The 20,182-nt window shown below is 39.2% G+C and overlaps 1 protein-coding gene across 1 annotated transcript in view; it reads right to left on the reverse strand.

Annotated features, from left to right (window-relative positions):
• LOC145996697 (uncharacterized) overlaps positions 1-3,211 on the reverse strand; it is a 38,382-nt gene extending 35,171 nt beyond the window's left edge. Inside the window, exon 1 of the mRNA XM_083133215.1 lies at positions 3,011-3,211. Coding sequence (XP_082989341.1) covers positions 3,011-3,210 — 200 coding nt within the window. The 5' untranslated portion in view covers position 3,211. The remainder of the gene's footprint in view (positions 1-3,010) is intronic.
• Between the last annotated feature and the right edge of the window lie 16,971 nt (positions 3,212-20,182).

A 20,182-nucleotide genomic window follows, 5' to 3' on the forward strand; every position in this document is an offset into this window, starting at 1 on the left:
AGTCTTCCAAATGACTTTTTCTATGGATTACAAGATTACTGTTCTGAATGAATGACTTCCCACAAAGATCACAAGAAAATGGTCGAACACCCATGTGTATTCTTTCATGTCTTGTAAGACAAAGATTTCTCTTAAATGACTTTCCACAGGTGCTGCAAATGTAAGGACAAGCATCTGAATGCATAGTTTGATGCTTAGAAAGATTATCTTTCTTCAGAAATGACTTTCCACAATGACTACAACAAAATGCATGCACTCCAGTGTGTATTCTTGCATGGAATGAAAAATCATATTTTCTCTTAAATGATTTTCCACAAGTATTGCAGCTGTAGGGGCGGTCTTCTGAATGAATTCTTCCATGGACTGTAAGATCATATTTCCGAATAAATCACTTCCCACAAAGATTGCAATAAAATGGTCTATCACCTGTGTGTACTCTTGTATGTACTAGGAGAATATATTTTTTCCTAAATGTTTTCCCACAAGTGCTACAACTAAAAAGCCGATCTATCTTTTTGGTCTTTGATGAAGCAACTGAAGAAATTTCAGTTTTCTTATTGTCAGAAGAGCTGCAAAAATAGAAATCTTTAGTAAATCAAATTTGCATTTTCAGACACTAGATGTTGTTACATCAAGATTTGACACACACAGAAGATATACTATGTAGAATTTTCAACAAAAAATATTGGATCGAGCAGGACACAAACCCAGGATCTCTGGCATACCGAGACCATTACTCTATGCAGGATGGATGTCAACAGTTTTTCCAAGGCAACAGATCCTATAGTGACAGAGGCAATGATATGTATGCCAGAAAGTAGCGTTCAAGTCCTGGTCAAGCCTGCATGTTTTGCTGAAATTTCTACACATTAAATGCTGTGTTTTAAACCTCTATCTTTCTCTCTTCTAATACTGTTTTACTCTCAAGACAAACTCTTTCAAGCATTCATGTTACACTCAAAATTCTTATGCTGAATTGCCAAAGAATCACTATTATATTCTGATCATCTTATACATTATGTACCATTCTCTATAGGTGAGTCCAAATGTATATAATGATTTGACTCAGATACAAGAATCGTATGACTAATGTCCAAATAGTTCCAGTCAAGTCTAGTACACTACTAAAACTATACACTAAATTCTGTAAACCACTCAGACACAGTTTTTGTCATTTAATTCTATTCTGATGACACTGACATAAAAATTGTGCTATGCATTGTTCAACAACCAAATGTGTAAGAGCACCTACATAGGTTGATTATCATGAATAAATTCTTTCATAATTTAAAATAGTTTTCATACAGAAATAATTTAATGCTGACATTTTAAATTTGTATCAAAAGGATGCAAATCAGCAATTCATTGCAAATACATATTCAAAAATGCCAACATAAGAATGAATGTATGCACCAAGCAATTTTCCCTGAACTAGCAATGTAATACATAACAAACCATGGCCATGTGGTCTAAGGTGCAAGCTTTGGGATCTGGCTATGGGATGCATGGAGTCTCCTGGAGCAAGCGTAACAATCTTTCCAGAGATTTCTACCAATGTATGAGACTGGTGACCAACCGCCATCATGAGGAAATTGGGGAGCTATGAATGAGTAGTGTAACACGATCATGGAAACTACAAGAACTACTTGGATTCGTTATGATGACCACACGCCACTCCATAATTGGTTGGATGATCTCCCATGTCCACTGAAAAAAGTGGAAGTGAGGCAGCAGTCCGAAAGTTGTAGGCACTAGTCTTCACAAGTTGACATTCCACATGATATTTACACATGCAATACGTGTTCTTAAACATATGCAACAACTAAAACCATTGCAAACAGTTGTTGGCCCCCGTGGCAGAGTGGTTAGCATATCACGCTATGAGAGCAGGGGTTGGATGTTTCTGAGTGTCCATTCATCAATTTCATCATATCATCACTCATCCCATCTTTGCAAATTAGCCAAAAGTGGCACAAAAGTGAAGTAAAATAAAGCAAATTAATCAATCAATCATTGCGAAACAGTTAAAACACACACACACACACACACACACATATATATGTATAAAGAAACAAAAACTACTACATACATGAAGTTCCATGTTTCCATGTTAAGAATTGAATGTTTACCACGTTTACTGCAACCTTTATGAAACAGGGAAAGTTATATTTTTCAGTTCATTTTCCTTTTGTTTTTCTGGAATACAAGTGTACACCATGAATGCAGCATAGTACACCATGTGCTGCATTCTTGCAGACTTGTGTTGCATTCTTGCAGACTAACAAGTCTCTGGTGTCTAAACTCTGAGCCAGAATAATCATCTGAGGAGAATGTGTTGTGGTATGCTGAAGATTTCTTGCTACCTTCCACAGTAAAGTGCACTGGCGACAGAGTTCATGCGGTTAAACACAGATTGGCTGGAAGCCGGTATGGTTGAAGCTTTTGACCTATAACCAATGTACAAAATGTGGGCGTACCCCCCTCTCAAACATTATTTTTCAACACTAAGATATTTGTGGTTGAATGCTTGATATGAATACATACCTAATAGTTTAGAGTCTGAAACATACGCATGGAGACAGTCATTTTTGTATCACAGCCAAATTCTGCACCATGTTCTGGCAGACATTTTGTGCATATAATTGGGGAACATGTGCAGCTTCCACAGCTGCTCATACCTCTTGTGTTGTACAATACTGCTCATTTCTGACTGTCGTTGATGAACCACCCCTGGGCCTTCAGATCCTCTTGCAATCTGCCAACCAGGAAAAGTTATTCTTATTCAGATAATTACACACTTGCAATGCAAAATGTGCCACAACATGGGGCAGAATTCTGTAGTGCTATGGAAATGACTGTCTCCATAACCATGTTCCAGACCATAAACTGTGTATGTGTCCATTCAACCATAACCATCGTAGTGTCAAACTAAAGCGGGGTATGGCCATTTGTGAAAACTAGGTACAAATTCAACCTACACACAATAAGACAATAACAAATATTTACAAACCTTGTTCTATTTGGAACCATTTCATTTTCTGGAAACAAATCTGGATCTGGTGAAAGTCTCTCAGTTTTGTTTACTTCCTCCATGTGAGCATCACAAGCACCCACACATGAGTCTTCAATCTTAACTTCTACCTCCGCGTCATTGACAAGTGGTGCACTACAACTGTAGGTTTTCTTTTCAAATTCAAATTCCTTTTTCATTCCTTTTTGAATTCTGTCACTGTCAAAATCAACAAGTAGATCTGTTGAGTCATCAATTTCTGCAGGAAAAACACACTTCTTATCATCAATAAGATCTAAATCCTCCTTATCTTCTATAGAACACTTTTCAGGTGTGGAGGAGTCTGTTACATCTGGTACTGTTGAAAAGATGGTGGCATCTCTCCCAACATTATCCTTATATGATCCATTCAAGCCTCTGGTGTGGTCGCTTACACTCAACCTGTAAATGTCACAACACATGAAAACACTTTTAATAACAATAAACACCAGTGGAGTATTCTGAAAATTTGATCCAGTTTACTACAATACTTCTCATTTATTACGTATGTTTATTATATACCCCATCTACATGTAAAGGAAATGAAACACCAGTGCAGTTAGCATGGTAAACAAAACTCTGACAACTGCAAATATTCTGGCAATTTCTATATTTTCATAAAAATCTTTGTTTTTTTTCTTCCTCAAATTGGACCAAGATTTTCCTGCACTAAGGGAAATTTCCCTTCATGTAGAAACACTGCCTCTGCCAAGCAGGTTCAGAAAGCAGGAAGAAACAAGCAGTGTTCTCCCACCAACTATTTGCAATGGTGCAACCGGTGATGGAGACTGCATTCTTTTTTCTTAACTAGTCACTTGCTCACTTTTCTTCAGCTCTCTTGCCCCCCTCTAAACATTCGGGGAGGAAACCCCGTCATCTGAAGAGTGCTATGGAGAACAATCAGTGGTGTACATGAACCAATCTTTAGATGTTTTAAATAATTTAGTTAAATTCTTGTTTAGAGGCTTGTTTTAATAGCTTGCATAATATAAAATAATAATATGGATATCCAGATAATCCGAATATCGAGATAACATGACAAATAGCCTGTAAAATGGATAATAAATCAATCTGTCTGGATAGTGCACACATTCGGATACTCTGAATATCTGGATAATACAAATATCAGATATTCGAATATCTGCATAATCCATATATCAGAATTTCTGATATCCAGATAATATTTGACCATGCCCCTTTGAAGAAGATTTTTCCATATACTGATGTTCCTCAAGGAATCCCATGTAACTAGTAACTTGTTTCTTTATTTAATGATTGCAAGTTATGTTTATGCAATACTTTTAGAAATAACTTGAGTTATACAGACAGGAAGTTCTCTTTATTCTTTGGTGCAACAGATCCAGTCAGTTGCCATTTCCTCACCAAATCTTAAATGGTGCTTTTTCCTAGTACTGGATATTGTGGAAATTTGTCTCTGAAAATTTCAGTGTTTTCTGGATAGAACTGGTATGTGTGTATTCATCCACTATGACAATATTCTCTGGTGTTGAACATAACATCTTTTCAAGACACTCATTCACAATGTGAATCACAGTTGCCTTGATATACAAGAACAGGTGTTGATATGGTGGGGAGGGAGGGAAGGGACATGTGATGTGGCTGGAGGAGGATGGGAGTGGGATGGCCGAGAACCAATAGTTTCAGACCAAGTGAGTGAGGTCTGTTAGGATGAACAAGGCTAGATTCCATGTCCTGAAAAATTTCACCACATTTCCGGATAGGTGTCTTCAATTTCATAAAAACAAAATTCCCCAACCACATTATAGGGACATTAGGGGTGAGATTTTACGAAGCGGCCCCGGCGCCCACCCAGCGTCGAATAACATGGGTACCTGGGGGAAACCCTGGGGGGTAAAGGCGGTCAGGGGAATGATGCTGATCACATCACCCCCACTCACGACCGGATCAAGAAAGTGTAGGGCGTTACCCCCACACCCCCTATACGGCTTCATGGCATGGTGCTATGCACAGGGGAGCACTTTACTTCTTCTTTACTTATTAACTAAATGCTAAACAAATAATTGTTTACATAAAAATCACAACAATTACAGCATAACACATAATGGTAGTAAAATTTCATATTTCTATTAATTCTAATATCAACCAAGCACAACTCAAAAACTGGAACAAGACCGTGGTAAATGCCAATACCTACTTAGTATAGTAGATTTGTACTTGAAAATTCTGTAACGTCGTTCATCACCATTACAATTGTTCAAACATGACCTCTTTTCCCAAAGTAGTAAATATGCCATTTTTCTGTAACTACCAGCAGTATATCAAATGAAGTATTAAACATTTGCTTGTTCTTATTTACTTGGTTCAAAAACCTTCTTTTAATCCACTACTATAAAAATGTGAATTTTTCAGAAACAGTAAATCTCCCCAACTTTTACAGGACTTTTCCAGAAGAAGTAAATTCCATGACTTTTCCACGGTTTCCAGACTTCTAGTCACCCTGTATGGTGGAAAACTTAAAAGATGCAGATATACTCTGGTTACAAAGACTTGTATCAAGATTTGGTACGAATACAAATGTTGACTTGGCACAGGGAAGTAGCTAGGTTGATCACTTCAGGGGGAACAAATCTGAAATTTGTTCCTATGTAAATATTAGCAGCGAGTAAAGGTAAAATGCTTAGGAGGTGATTTTACAAGTGAAAATAAACACAAAAGTTCATGTGACGAAATGTCGAAAACGGCACCCATTCGGAGTTATTGAAGTGGGAAAATTATGTTTACAAGAAAATAGTGGCACAACGGCCAACCATATGACTGCGGCGAAGGGCGTTCCACAAAGAATTGCGGCATGCTCTATTAAAAAAGCACATGGCAAATGTGTGACGTTGATGTGCAAGGGATTCCCAAAAGGAAGCGAATGGGTCTGTTGAAGTCATGGGGGTAGGGAAGAGTTTAGCGAGATGTGTTATCCACGGAAAGTGATATGTGGAGACTGACAACTAAGAATAAAGCTAATATCCGTAGTGGACATCGCCATTACGTAGAAAAACAAAGTTGGTGGTGGTGATGCGCTAGGTTGCATATGTGTCGACATGTTCACTGTTTGTAGTGTGGTGGTGCCGAGGGAACCACATCACAGACGATGTTCAAACTGTCTGCCATTAACTTCCACGCAGAGATGACAATGATGAATCAACGATTGTCTAGTGCGACCAAACAACCCAGCATCCCTGACAGCATTTAACACCGTAACTTCACACATCTGCCATGTGCTCTTTTGAATAGAGCATGCCACATTTCTTTGTGGAATGCCCTTCGCCAGCAAGATCGCCGGACATCACTTCCACGGACTTCTTTCTGTGGGGAGAAATGAAACGCCTCGCATACAAAACACCTGTCGTGTCAGCCAAGGATCTCATTGCATGCATTAATGTCGCTGCAGTGATGATAGCAGACACTGCGGGGTTGTTTGGTCACACTAGACAATCATTGATTCGGCGTTGTCATCTCTGCGTGGAAGTTAATGGCAGACAGTTTGAACATCGTCTGTGATGTGGTTCCCTCGGCACCTCCACTCTGCACACGGTGAACATGTCGACACATATGCAACCTAGCACAGCACCACCACCATCTTTGTTTTTCTACGTAATGGTGATGTCCACTACGGATATTAGCTTTCTTCTTAGATGTCAGTCTCCACACATCACTTTCCATATATAACACATCTTGCTAAACCCTTCCCTACCCACATGACTTCAACAGACACATTTGCTTCCTTTGGGAAATCCCTTGCGCATCAACTTCACACATCTGCCATGTGTTTTTTTTTTAAATAGAGCATGCCACAATTCTTTGTGGAACGTCCTTCGGCGTGATCATATGGTTGGCCATTGTGCCACTATTTCCTTGTAAACATAAATTTTCCACTTTTCCCCACGTCAATAACTCCGAACGGGTGCTGTTTTCGGCATTTCATCACATGAACTTTTGTGTTTATTTTCACTTGTAGAATCACCTCCTAAGCATTGGAAACAAACTTTAGTAACACCCTGTATATATATGTACATTATATTACATTATAATATTGCTACATATATAGTGCATTGGTATATAAAACTACTACGAACTGTAAATAATATATACGTGAATACTGGAGGTCAAATACAAATTTGAGTTCAACAATTTTCAGGAAGCAAATCAATTTATATAATTACTATTAAACTATTACTTTACAGCTTTTCTTAATGAATTTAACTTTCTGCCTGTCTCAATGACAACCTCTTCTTTTTTATTGAAATTATATTCCCTGTGGAAGTGCTAAGCTGATTTCGTGACATCTGATAAATTTTTCTGTGCAGGATTTTTCCTATTTATTCTGGAGAATCCTCCTGTGGATTGCATTTTTGTCTGTCAAGATATTTCGTATTAAGTGTCCGGAAAGACAAAACTAATACATTTATGTTTCACCACAGTTACAAATGCAACCATCACGAGGATTCTTCCAAACCTATAGGTGAAAGCAAAGTAAGTATATAATATAGTTGAGAAAGCAGCGCAGTCTTCCCTCCCGAAGCTGAAAAAAGAGGGTCGTGGGCGGTCCCAACCCTGACGTCACTCACGGGACAGAGGTGACAATGTCACTGGCCTTTCCGCTTGTTATAGGATCTGCATTTGTGTGAGGGAACGTGAAAGTGCCTTGTGTTTCCTTTTTCTGCAGCTCTTGTGTGATAGTGGAGAATTTTTCCAACAACAATAACATTTCAGGAAAATGCAGCGCAATTGTGCCATTTCTTTGTGCCCGAACAACGCAAGAAATACAGTAGCACAGGCACGTATCCAAGCAAAAGTTTTCAGTTTAAAGTAGATAAAATGAGGATTTTGGTTTCTTGTGGTGTGAAATAAGATAATGTGATGATAATTTAAGGAGAGAAATAATTATCAAGGCAAGACGGAGAATGTTTTGTAACCCTGTTATTGATAATAGCATGCATCCAAAGTGGGTATAGGGGGCCTGACCCCCCTCTCTCCAGGAAATTTTTCAGTTTACATTAGATAAAATTGTCGCAGTGAACTTGAGCACTATGTAGAGACTTGTCAGTATTTGGAATCTGCACAACAAAGGTAGCTCCACATGTAGGGCGATTCGTTGTAATTTCTAATCTCTGGAAGACGTGAGAGGGAATGTTCTTGAATAAGAGGAGTCGAACTACTGGCAATATCTATGAATCGTTTATCTGCGGAACACTGTAGAATATAATGAGGATAAATATGAGTTAATTAGAACCATTCCTAAATAAATATTCTTTGACCGGACCTTGGATTCAATGAGAAACATGGCGTTGTCTCTGATGTCATTTCTTTTTTAAGCGTTCAATTCAAGGACTTGTTCATGATTTATTTGATCGTGTACAAGGTGCTTTACTCCAGTCTCCGAGTACGAAATCATAAAAAATTCTGGTGACTTGATTTAAAAAAAGGTGTCTGAGATAACGAGTGGCGTTCCCAGAATTTTCAGAAGGGAGAGTGGTTACGTATACTATTTTTGGTGGTCAGTCCTCATTTTGCCCTCTTTTCCTGTCTTTGGCATTCAAATATGGCTATGACCCCACCAACCCTCCCTTGGGCACATCACTGGAGATAAATAAGTAAGCATTTAATCATATTGGGAAAACATTAGATGTGTTGGGAACGGGTTGTTTTTTGTTGTTTTTTCACTGTGCATTAATTGTTTCGCGAGCCAGCTGTATTCTAGACTTCCTTTGTTTCATGCGGATGTGTGAGAAGACTGCGGAAGCTGTGACGGACAATTTTGAACACTTGCAAGTGCTTAGGCCTGAATATGAACAATTTCCACTTTTATAAGAGCTGCAAACATGGGAGGGCAAGACACATTAATAGTGCTCAGGCTCGAATCAGAGAGAAATATTCGAGAACTGTCTGTGTCCAGTTCGCAGCCCACAGTTTGAATCTCGCGTTGTCAAGTGGATTGTCCATCTCGTGTATGTGTATATAAAAAACGATGCACGCTTTCAGAAGCGATATCGGGCGGGGCCACGCAGAGGGTGTGCGTGGCGATCAGCCAATGGCAGGAGTGCAACGTTGTACAGTTAGGAGACTGCGGCGCGAAAGTTAAAAGCCATGTTCTGTATTTTTCTTGCGCGCAAGAAGTTTTCATAAAATTCGCCACATTAAGGTTCATCATAAGATGGGGAAATACATTTTGAACCTGACTGTCCAAGTCCCATGAATTTCCGGAGTTATCGTTCATAGAAGAAACAAGGGAAACATGACCTTTCATTTCCTTCCAACCTGTTTTTTTTGTTGCCACCGTATTGACGCAGCTGAGTTGTTGTGTCTAGGGGAAACTGTGGGTGTTAAATTCGCCTCGATATAAACAATGATCCTTCATTGTCCTGGCCGTTCTCGACCATTGAAAGTCTGGGTCAGTTTGAGTTCAGCGTTTCCGTAGCAAGGCCGGTGTAAAATTATTCGCTTATCGTTCACTCGTGTGCCACAAAGAACAGTTTGTGAAAAGATTAAATACAGCCCTTTCGTGCAATAGTTTGTGTTCCGTGTGTTCTTTTTTATTTTAAATAATGTCACTCTCAAAACCTAGCACCAGTAGTACAGGCACCAAGGATGCAAAATCTAATCATTAACCTCCAGGAGAGTGATTCGGAAATGAGTGAAATCAGTGACACGGAGACCGAGGAAGACGACGAGAGCGGTCATGAATAAATACCTTCAAGCTTCTTTTAGGTATGGGTTTCTCGTATATGCTACAGTGATAATGATATTATAATCCTGTGTAGAAATATTCACTACCTTATTTCACTGTACTCATATATACTGTGCATGCATTATCAAAATAATGGACCCATTGCGAATTTTCTGTCTTCCCTTGCGCTACCAGTTAGTTTGGCAACAGAGCAATAGCACTGGCTGGGTATTGACCGAACTCATGTTCCTTCTAAAAGCGTGCGCCGTATAACAGCTTCGTAAAATCACTTCTGGTACACAGATGGTTTGATCCTGATCAGAAGAAATTGACAAACACACATACTCAGATGGTTCCTACACACAAAGTTATAGAATGGAAACAGAGGTGTAGAGTGGTAAAAAATGTCCCGATTTCACGTTCTGATTAAAATGAGAGCCTTAAACAGTGGTGACGATTTAGGGGATAGTTGCTCCCCATATTCTTGCCTCCACACTATGTCCTCTTAATGCTAAGCCTTGTCTGCCAAGCGAAAGTAAACTTTCCTTGCAACCCCCCCCCCCATTTTATAACCAAATTGCCACCACTGGCCTTAAACATACAATACCTCTTAAAAAATGGTGTTCACCCACCTCCCCGAAAGGAATACCTGGATACGTGCCTGGGTGTAAGCTAGTTTTCGTTTCTTAAGGATCCGATTACGTGCAAGATGTGGGTTTCAAAGTGAAGAGGTTAGGATCCTGTTAACACCAAAACAGCAACAGTGTGCTCATCGCATTTTCTGGATGCCGATTACGAATGGAACTTGAAAGCAGAACTGCTGAGTATTATTACCTGCAGACCGCAGCTTATTAGAAACGCTGTACCATGTTTAAATTTGCGTGGTTGTGTGGTGAATTGTAGTAGTGTTCAACAGCCAAATGACATAATTGATCGGAGTGGACGTCCCAATAAAAGTCAGATTCGAAAGCGAGCAGTTGAAAGACTTGAAGAGTTGTCTCCTCGCAAAATAATTTGCATAGCACATAATTCAGAGACTTTGAGTACTGGAAATATACCCAATCTCCAACAAGATAGTGTGTTGGAAACTCTGAAAAAGAAATTAAAATATGCTGAAGAACAAATAAAGAAACTGCAGACACTACAGGATGAAAGTGCTAAAAAACCAACTTTTGGATTATAAAACATGAAGTTGTAATGTCTTGGCCCTAGCGATTTATCCAACAACTTCGCCCTAACACCCCACACAATGTTTTAAAAAGGACAACTTTGTGGTCATTTTGGCTCTAAGTATAACTTTTCATCCCCATAAACACGAATTTACATCACTCGAATAGAAAATTCTGAACAAACCTCTGCTCCACCTCCGAGCCGGCTTTCCTGCTTTTCATTACATCAGGGACGTAGCTAGGTTGATCAGTTTGGGGGGGCCGAAACGTAACATTTTTTCTATCAAACTATTATAAATTAACAAACTATTTATACACCATATAGGCCTATGCTGTATACATACTTTATATATGTGTGTGTGTGTGTGTGTGTATATATAGTCTTAGAAAGAAAAGGATCAAGAGCCTCCTCGGTGGTGCATGGTAGCATCGTCGCCTTGTAATCAAGGGGTTCGAGGTTCGATACCAGGTGGATGCTCATAGTGGTTTGGATCCCACTTTACACTGTAGAACCAGTCCCGACTAACCTTACTGTGTATAAAGTGGACTTAAAAACACCAACTCAATCAATCAATAAATTGGAAAGTCTACGGATAAACTCTCGCGAAATGCACAGCCATTATTCGGGAAACAAAATGCAGAATGAACTCATTAGCTTAATGGCTTATACACCAAGAACAATGTTATTAGTCTTTAGATTTGTAAATTTGTTGGAAAAAATTGAGAAGTAGATAAAACCCATTTCCGTGGTTTTAGATATAAAGTGCTGAAACCAGGTTTACAAGTATTGGCAACAGTGCAAATATGAAATCTGTGCGTAATGAGTTCAAACTAGGCATCTCATGTATACAGTTCATACCGGAATCGAATCCGGTATTTCTTAGTTCAAGGGCAGGCTCGAGTCTTCTATGGCATCTGATTGTTCCCTTGGGAAATGATGACGATAAGAAATTATATGCACACGTCTAATTTCTTAAAATTAATCTTATTTGTGTGTGGAAAACTGAATATATGATGGCACTGGATGAAACAAAGTTCCCACACGCTCAAATGATTACGCTCTCGTCTTTGGTTCGGCAGGTTCAACAACCTGCCCGGGTTCGATTCCCGATGGAGGCATATAGTTGTTCGGATTTCACTTTAAACTGTAGGTCCAGTCCAGATTAGCCTTACTGTGCATAAAGTGGACTTAAAACACAAGTTCAATTAATCAATCAATCGAAAGGTTCAAGGTTTGATCCCTGGTGGTCAGGCTGGTAGCCAGAATTTGATTTCGGAAGGGGCTTATCCCTTATCGGCAGCCGCCATCTAAAGACAAAAAGGTTGGGGGGGAGGAGTAAATGCGCTGAAGATGAATTTCTTGGTATATTGCAACTTACCATATACAAGATGTGTAATCCTGTTAATGAAGTAAATTTAATTACTACTACACATTATTAAAATCAGATATTTGTAGGATTTCGGGAAAGGACTGCAGCCCCCGAGCCCCTTCCCTGCGTATGTGCCTGCTTGTATTAGTTCCAAAATTTCTGTGCTGTTCCAACATTGTGAGGACAATTTGGGAAGTACTTGAAAGCGATATGGAAGCAAATTCTGCTCTATGGGACTCGATGTGATGACCATACATAACCGAATGAAAGAACTCTTCGCAGGCCTTGTCTCTCATTATTAATTTTACTGACTAATTGTAAGTTTTTCTCAGCCTCCTCGATGACGCAGTGGTAGCGTCGCCGCCTTGCAATCAAGGGGTCCTGGGTTCAATACACGGTGGAGGCACATAGTGGTTTGGATCCCCGATTAGCCTTACTGTGCATACAGTGGGCTTAAAACACGAACTCTATAATTGGAAGGTTTTAGAAGAACTAAACATGGCTTTTCATGCATCGTACAACTTTGCTTCTTTTCACCCTACTTTTACAGTTTTTCTTCCTAAGAATTCCACTGAGTATAACATGCTACGAAAACAGAGGTCCAAGGTTCGGACATTGCACAGGTATGGTTGTATCATGTCTGTCCCATCGCCATTCCTTCGGCATATCATTCATCCTCATCATCGTATTTAACCCAAGAGGTAGAAAAGCAGCATAATATAGAAATATATAAATGATTGATTTGGTTTATTTTACTTCGCTTTTCTGACACTTTTTGGCTAATCGCGAAGATGAAAATGAGTGATGTGAAATTGATGAGAGGACCATCATAAAGAACACACAAGCCCAGTCCAGGATTCGAACCCAGGACCCCTGGCATCATAATGCACCTTGTTAACCACTGCACGACAAATAGAAACAGAAAATGCTTCACAAGTTATTTGCTTCTCCATAACTCATGATTATATTATAAGTATTATTCACTGTATGACTAGGGATTAATTATATTTGTATGTCTAGCCAACCTAGCCACCTAAGCAGCAGCAGCTTCCGCATTTGCAGGTGGAGGCTAAATGGAGAAAAATCACAAAGTCTGAAAGATATACAAATTTTGTAACATAATACTTATAGAGCATGCAGACGGCTGTAAAAACAATTGCTACATACCTAGTTTCCTTCCTTAATTGAAACGTAGTTTATTCTTCATTATACATGAGATCAACCACCCTGGGAGTCTAACTCAGGTTCTTGTGTGGTAGTCAGACTCTCTTTTAGAATGCCAATATGTTGGATATTTGGTCGATCCTGATCCATTGTTTCCAGAGGAAGACAATCTGGCAGCTTCTCATTCGACATCTTACTCGTGATGTAGGAAAACGAGATCACAAACACTTTGTGATGCTCTCATCTCGCGTTTACAGAAGTTTACCACCGCTCGGATAACAAATCCTACTTCAAACTGACAGATATCAACTGTCCACCAAATCGACCGCTTCGATGTTTCTCAGAATTTTTAGAAAGTGGCCTTTCCCTGCTTTTAGGGCAGGTCATTAGCAGGAGGGTTAATTGCATGTGAGAAGAACCGCTATGTCATTCATTCCCGTGCCGAAAAAGTGACAAGCAATAGAATTCTGTTCTTGGAATTTGAAACACATGGGGATTTCTTTTCTGAATCATAAAATCATTAACGCAGAAAGTTGTAGCCACCCGTAGCTAAATCTTCCTGTTTGTGTTGTCCTTTCAACGCCCATGGAACCAGTGCAGGACCAGATGCAGATGAAGAGAAAGTGCAGGTTTTGGGGCATCCTGGATCTGGTGTGCAGCAGGGAGGAAAAGTGCATTTTCAATAGGTCTCAGACTTCCCTGACCGAGGCGGACCACAAAACCATTAACTGCATCCCCTCCCAATACTCCCAATACATATGTTTGTGTTCAACAAGCAAGAAACAAGGAAATAAGAAAGAAATGCCTTGCTTGGGGTTCGTGCTACTGAAAATTGAAGAAGTTTTAAGAAAATTTACTGAAGAATTATTTTGCAATATTTGTCATCAAAGTAAAATTTCCAGCAAACAGAACAGTTTCCTGGGCCCACGTGGATGTTTGCCGGGGCCAGTGCCCCACGTGCCCCACCCTAACAATGTCCCTGCATTACATGCAGAGCGTATAGAAGGAGAAGTGGGCGCACTCTGCGACTTTCCCATAGCGGATGGGGGACCATGAACTAATGGCACTGGTGTCGTATTCTGTTGTAGCTTTCTGCCAGCACGCGCAACAAAAGAACGTGAATGAGAAACAAAGATGCCGTCGTGTTTTGTGCCGGGTTGTAAATCGGGTTACAGTGGAAAGGTGAAAGGTAGGCATTTTTTTTCGGTACCGAAAGACAAGATGCAGTTAATGAAATGGACTAAAGCTATTCCGCGAAAGGACAGAGATCTGAGTTCCACTAGCAAGGTTTGTGATCTGCATTTCACCCAAGAGTGGAAAATAAAAGAAGATTTGTTCCAAGTGAAAATACCTAGAGTACAATGGAAACTGAAATCTGAAGCCATTCTCATATTTTTCCCAAATGTGCCCAAATATTTGTCCACTCCCAGGAAAGCACGTAAAGAACCTGCCAACAGACAAACTGACTCAACTAAGGGAGAAAAAGATCCAGATCATGAGAAGTCAGCAGGAGCAAGTGGTAAGCAAAATGCATGTAATGTTATCAGTACACCTTGCCCTTCAACTTCTGAGAAAAAATCTGACTCTGTAAATTCCATTAAACGAATAGTGTCTTTAAAACGTCGATTGAAAAACGTGAATCGCAAATTAAAGTGATATGAAATAAATCTTTCCTCAGCCAAATCTAGGATTTATTTATTAGAAAAGCAAGTGAAATCAATGGCATGCCAATGCAAAGGATATAATAATAAATCCTCAACAAAAAGCAGAAGATGGTTATAGATTGTATGCTAAAAAAGTGTCAGGTGAAGTCCTCGAAAGGTATGAGGTATAGTGAGGAGTTTATTTTAGAGAGCTTATTATTAAAAATAAAATCCCCTAAGGGTTACAAGCATTGTTTAAAGCATGATTTATTGCCTCTTCCATCGCAGCAGCATTTAAGAAAACTTGTTAAGAAAACTTATTAAAGGGTTGAAGTGTACATACGGTCTAAATCCACATGCCATAAATGCAATAAGTGACTGTTACAAAAATGAAACGGACGATAACAAGAGGTATGGATGTGGTTTTTGATGAAGTCAAACTTACGGAGGAAATTCGTTTCAATAGCTCTTCTCTTAAAGTGGACGGATTTGACGACTTCGGGAACGAAACTACAGATTCGCAAAAAAATGTTTTAGCAAATCATGCCCTGGTTTTTATGTTTATACCTTTTATATACGATTGGGTACAGCCTGTTGCTATTTATGCAAGCCGAAATTCCACTCCTGCAGATATCCTTGTTAAAATATTTATCCAAGTAGTTCTTCAATTGGAAAAAGCAGGTGCTAATGTTGTCGGCTTTACGTGTGATGGCAGCTCAACAAATAAAAAGGCTTGGAAATCATTAGGAATAAACAAAAAACAACCATTTATCTTAAATCCTGCCGATGACAATAGGAAAATATGGGCTTTTTCAGATTTCGTTCACATACTGAAATGCATAAGGAATAACTTTCACGGCAAAATTCAATTGCTTTTTGAAGGAAGTCCCATCAATTTTGACTGCTATCGGAAAGTTTATAATGCAGACACAGACCAGTCCACCGGTCTTAGAGTATGTCCTAAAATAACATCCACACATTTAGACCCGTCGCCGTTCCAGAGGATGAATGCCAGATTGGCATTTCAGCTTTTCAGCAGAATCGTAGCAGATGGAATTAGATTTTTTCGACAGACCAATAGTTCGGCTGATTTGAGCGGCAGTGAGCACACAGAAAAGTTTACAAGAGATTTAAACTACGTTAGTGACGCTTTGAATTCTCGAATCCCTTCCAACGCTTTATACAATGGTTCAAGGTTGTAATGGTCAGCTGGGGTTTGAAGGCCCCCAAGTCAACCGTTCGGGTAACGTAGCTCAGTCGTAGGGGGTTTTGCTGTAAGAGAACATATTAGGTACTACGGTAAAGACTTAATTCTAAAGTGGTGATACCTGTAAGGCGTAGACACAATGAAACACTTTATAAATAATAACAATGGTTTATAAATATAAAAGAGCGTTGTTGATATGATGGAGGAAATCTCAACCTAAGCGTTAAAGACAAGGAATCACTTGGAAGAAAGGAATAAGAGATTAGCGATACTTATAAGTTGTAGAGCAGTTCCATCTTCCATGGGCGTGTAGACAGCCTGGACACGGCTGGGTGTTTAGCCATCTAGGTATGGAGAATGGCAGCGTCTCCGGCTACAACTTAGATCTATCACTCTAGTCTTGCGACTAGGGTATTTATACATTGGGTGTGGTCTTTGTAACCTTGTTCAGGTCTACTGTCCTCATCTTGCATCAGCCTGGGTATTTTACTCGTCGAGGCTAAGGTCAGCCTCAGGAAGTCTGGAAGGCCAAGGTTAGACGATCGTATCAGGTGGCCTTGGCATTGAGTGCTGCAGGGAGTGACATCACTCATAGTAACAGCTGAGCTCACGGCCACAGGGAGTCACATTGCTCATGATAACAGCTGCAACAACCTTCGGTAGAGACCACAGCTTCCTGTCGTTACTGACCTTACTTTGGCAAGGCTACAGAATGCACGTAGACAGTGATGACTTTCGATGATGCAATCCACAATGCAATGCTTCCTGTTGTGAACCGCACCCATCTAAGGTGACTAAGTTCACTGGATCTATGTACATGCAAAATGTGCATGTTACAAGGTCTTACGTACTCTTGCGCAATTTTCTAAACACATTAAAAACAACTGATAATACCTTTGCATCCGATAGGACCATGGAATCGCTAGTAATTTCTTTGCAGAGTACTTTGCAACTGAGTGAATGGCTGTGGGACAAAGGCTACAAATATGTGTTAACGGGGAAATTAAGCCAAGATCCCCTCGAGCGACATTTTGGAATTTTACGTTCCTTAAGCTGTGACGACCATCCCTCGAGAAGAGGGAAAAGCAATAAGGAACTGAAATCTTCAATTGAAAATTGCATTAAAGATAAAATTGTAACTCCTGCTGAATACTCCTATCAAGTGGGAAAGTGACGTACGCATTGCAGATGAAGCCTCGTTTGATTATGTTGCAACGGAAAGATCCTTAGTATACTATTTGGCAGGTTACATAATAAAACACTAGCATAAATTTATTTTGTGCCAACAATGCATCAGTTCTCTTCGCAGTCATAACACACACACATCAGGAGATGCGGCCTTCAGGCAAATACGAGATTACGAATCGAAGAACATCACGTTGTTTCTCACTCATCCGTCGAACAGCATTCTCAACATCCTCTGCATGTTGAAAGGGCAATCAAAAGTAAACTGTGTTTGGCAAATACAATGTGGAGCAACTTATTTTTTAACTGTCTCAATGCCATAGAAAATATCCCTGTTCCATCTTCAGAAATAGGTTGCTGTGATGAACACTCCAGAGACATTATTCCCAAAGTAGTGCTACATTATATAAAATGCAGATTTTTCTTCCGGACAAAACAAATTCGTAAGGAGATACAGTCATCCAAGTCAGCAAAATCATCCCGGAAACTTTCCAAGGTGTCGAACAACTAGCTTTGGTGAAGTACCTACATATCATTATTCATTTTATTATTAATTATCGTTTCCGTTAAATAAATCCTGTAATTTCACTTCAGAAATTATTAAATATGTATTTCAAATGTTAAGAGTGTTTTGAGTTAAAATTGTGTGGCATACTGTCATAATTTACAACAAGCGTTACTTGGTTACATTGCTAGGCTAATCGAGCGGGCCAGCAGAGTTCAACACTAGAGCCACCTCGCGGCGGAAACACGGAACTACGTCAAGTGCGCACACTTCTCCTTCTATACGCTCTGTTACATGTAATTCTATTGATAGTTAAAACTTTCCACGACACAGTTTACTACATATAGTCTGCTCTATACATATACATTTACTTATACACACACGCCAGAACATTAATTCGATTTTTAAAACAAATTTATTTCCGAAAACACGGAAGAAGTGTGAATTCCTATGTCATTGCTGGTGCTCGTCTTTGAGATGTCCCGTGGGTGACATCATCCGTGGAGGTTTACGAATGATTTCGAACTTTTTCGAATGCCGGACTGCACCTCCATGGGTGAAAGGGCCTCCCCGACGGTGTAGTGGTAATGTCATCACCTTGTAATCAAGGAGTCCCAGGTTCGATATCCGGTGGAGGTAATGGCACAGTTGTTCGAATCCCACTTTAAACTGTAGGTCCAGTCCCGATTAGCCTTACTGTGCATAAAGTTGACTTATAACACCAAGCCAATCAATCAATCAAAATTACATATATAATTATCCCCCCCCCCCATCAGTCCGGATTAACAAGGTTTTTTACTGTAATTTTGTTATTTAAGCTGCTATTCTTCCACTTTTGGCTAATCGTGATGATGAGGATGAATAATGATCAGATAAGATTGATGAAAGGATACTTATAAAGAACACGCATGTCCATGTGGTGCAGTAAAGGGGAGGGGGAGTAAGAAGATACTGGAGGCCAACCAAAACCACACAGTGCAAGTATTTGTGACGTGCGTGAATTTCGGCTTCTAATGCACGAATCTGCTGTTCCAATAATTTTTGGAAATATTCAACCTGTTGCAGGAGTATGATCCATTTCTTAAGAACTTCAAGGCTCCTGGAAATGCCTCCTATATGCCGCCGGAGTCGCAGAATTAACCGATAGTATGTTGCGTTGAAGAAATTAAGAATGTGTATATCATGTGTAAGAAATTAGGGCACAGCATGTCACCCCAGCAACTGAAAGGTAACGATGCCCATGATTGGTATTAGGGTGATGCTACTTTACAAAAAATTAAATTGCAATATTTTGTGATATATTTCCGAGAAGAATCTAGGCTTGCCCCATAAATACACCTACAATACATTTTAGAACAATTGTAAACACCTATAAGAGAATGACAGCTTCTAATTGTTATTAAACTTGTTTCCAATTATGGTTCTTTGTGGAAATCAAGAATTATTAAAAAATCAAAAATAATGAGAAGTAATTTGTTTGATATCCCAGTATGAATTTGTGGCATGAAAATTCTCCGGAATTGACTGGGAGATAGATACTATGTCCAAATAATAATAAATAAATTTTAAAAAAGAACACTTCTGGCTCGAGCATTAATAACATGAAGAAAGGATACAGCTAGGTGTAGACAAGGTACTTTTGCAGTGAATTCGCACAACCACAAAGCTGCGCTGATTAGCATACTATATCTACTATAAAATCACTGAAAAAAAACTGGTTATACATGTTCTTTAATTGTAATACAATTCCACAACGAAAATATTATCATAATTAGCATTGTTAATTAAAACTGAGAATAATATCTATGCGTCAATAAGCACAACACATTTTCAGATTTTAACTATTTAGGATTTTTAAAAACACGTCGTCACTGACTTGGCATTACACTAAAAGTATTCTAACTACACTCTACTCAAAGGAGAAATGACACACACAAGCAGGTTGAATAAAACATAGAAAAGAGCATGATTGGCCCAAAGGCATAATATGTATATTCTTTAGAAAATAGATTTTACATGAAATATTTACTACAATCATTACCAGATAATAGACTGAATAAGAACAAGTTTCTTTACATGCTCCAAACAAAAGAGAATGGTTTGGGTTATAAGTTTCCCCACAAAAATCACAAAGAAGCTGATGAAGTGATATAAGTTCTTCTTCATGAATTAGGAGATTATGTTTAAAGC

This window comes from Lepisma saccharinum, chromosome 13 (assembly GCF_977018435.1).
Source record: "Lepisma saccharinum chromosome 13, izLepSacc3.1, whole genome shotgun sequence".
Taxonomy (NCBI): domain Eukaryota; kingdom Metazoa; phylum Arthropoda; class Insecta; order Zygentoma; family Lepismatidae; genus Lepisma; species Lepisma saccharinum.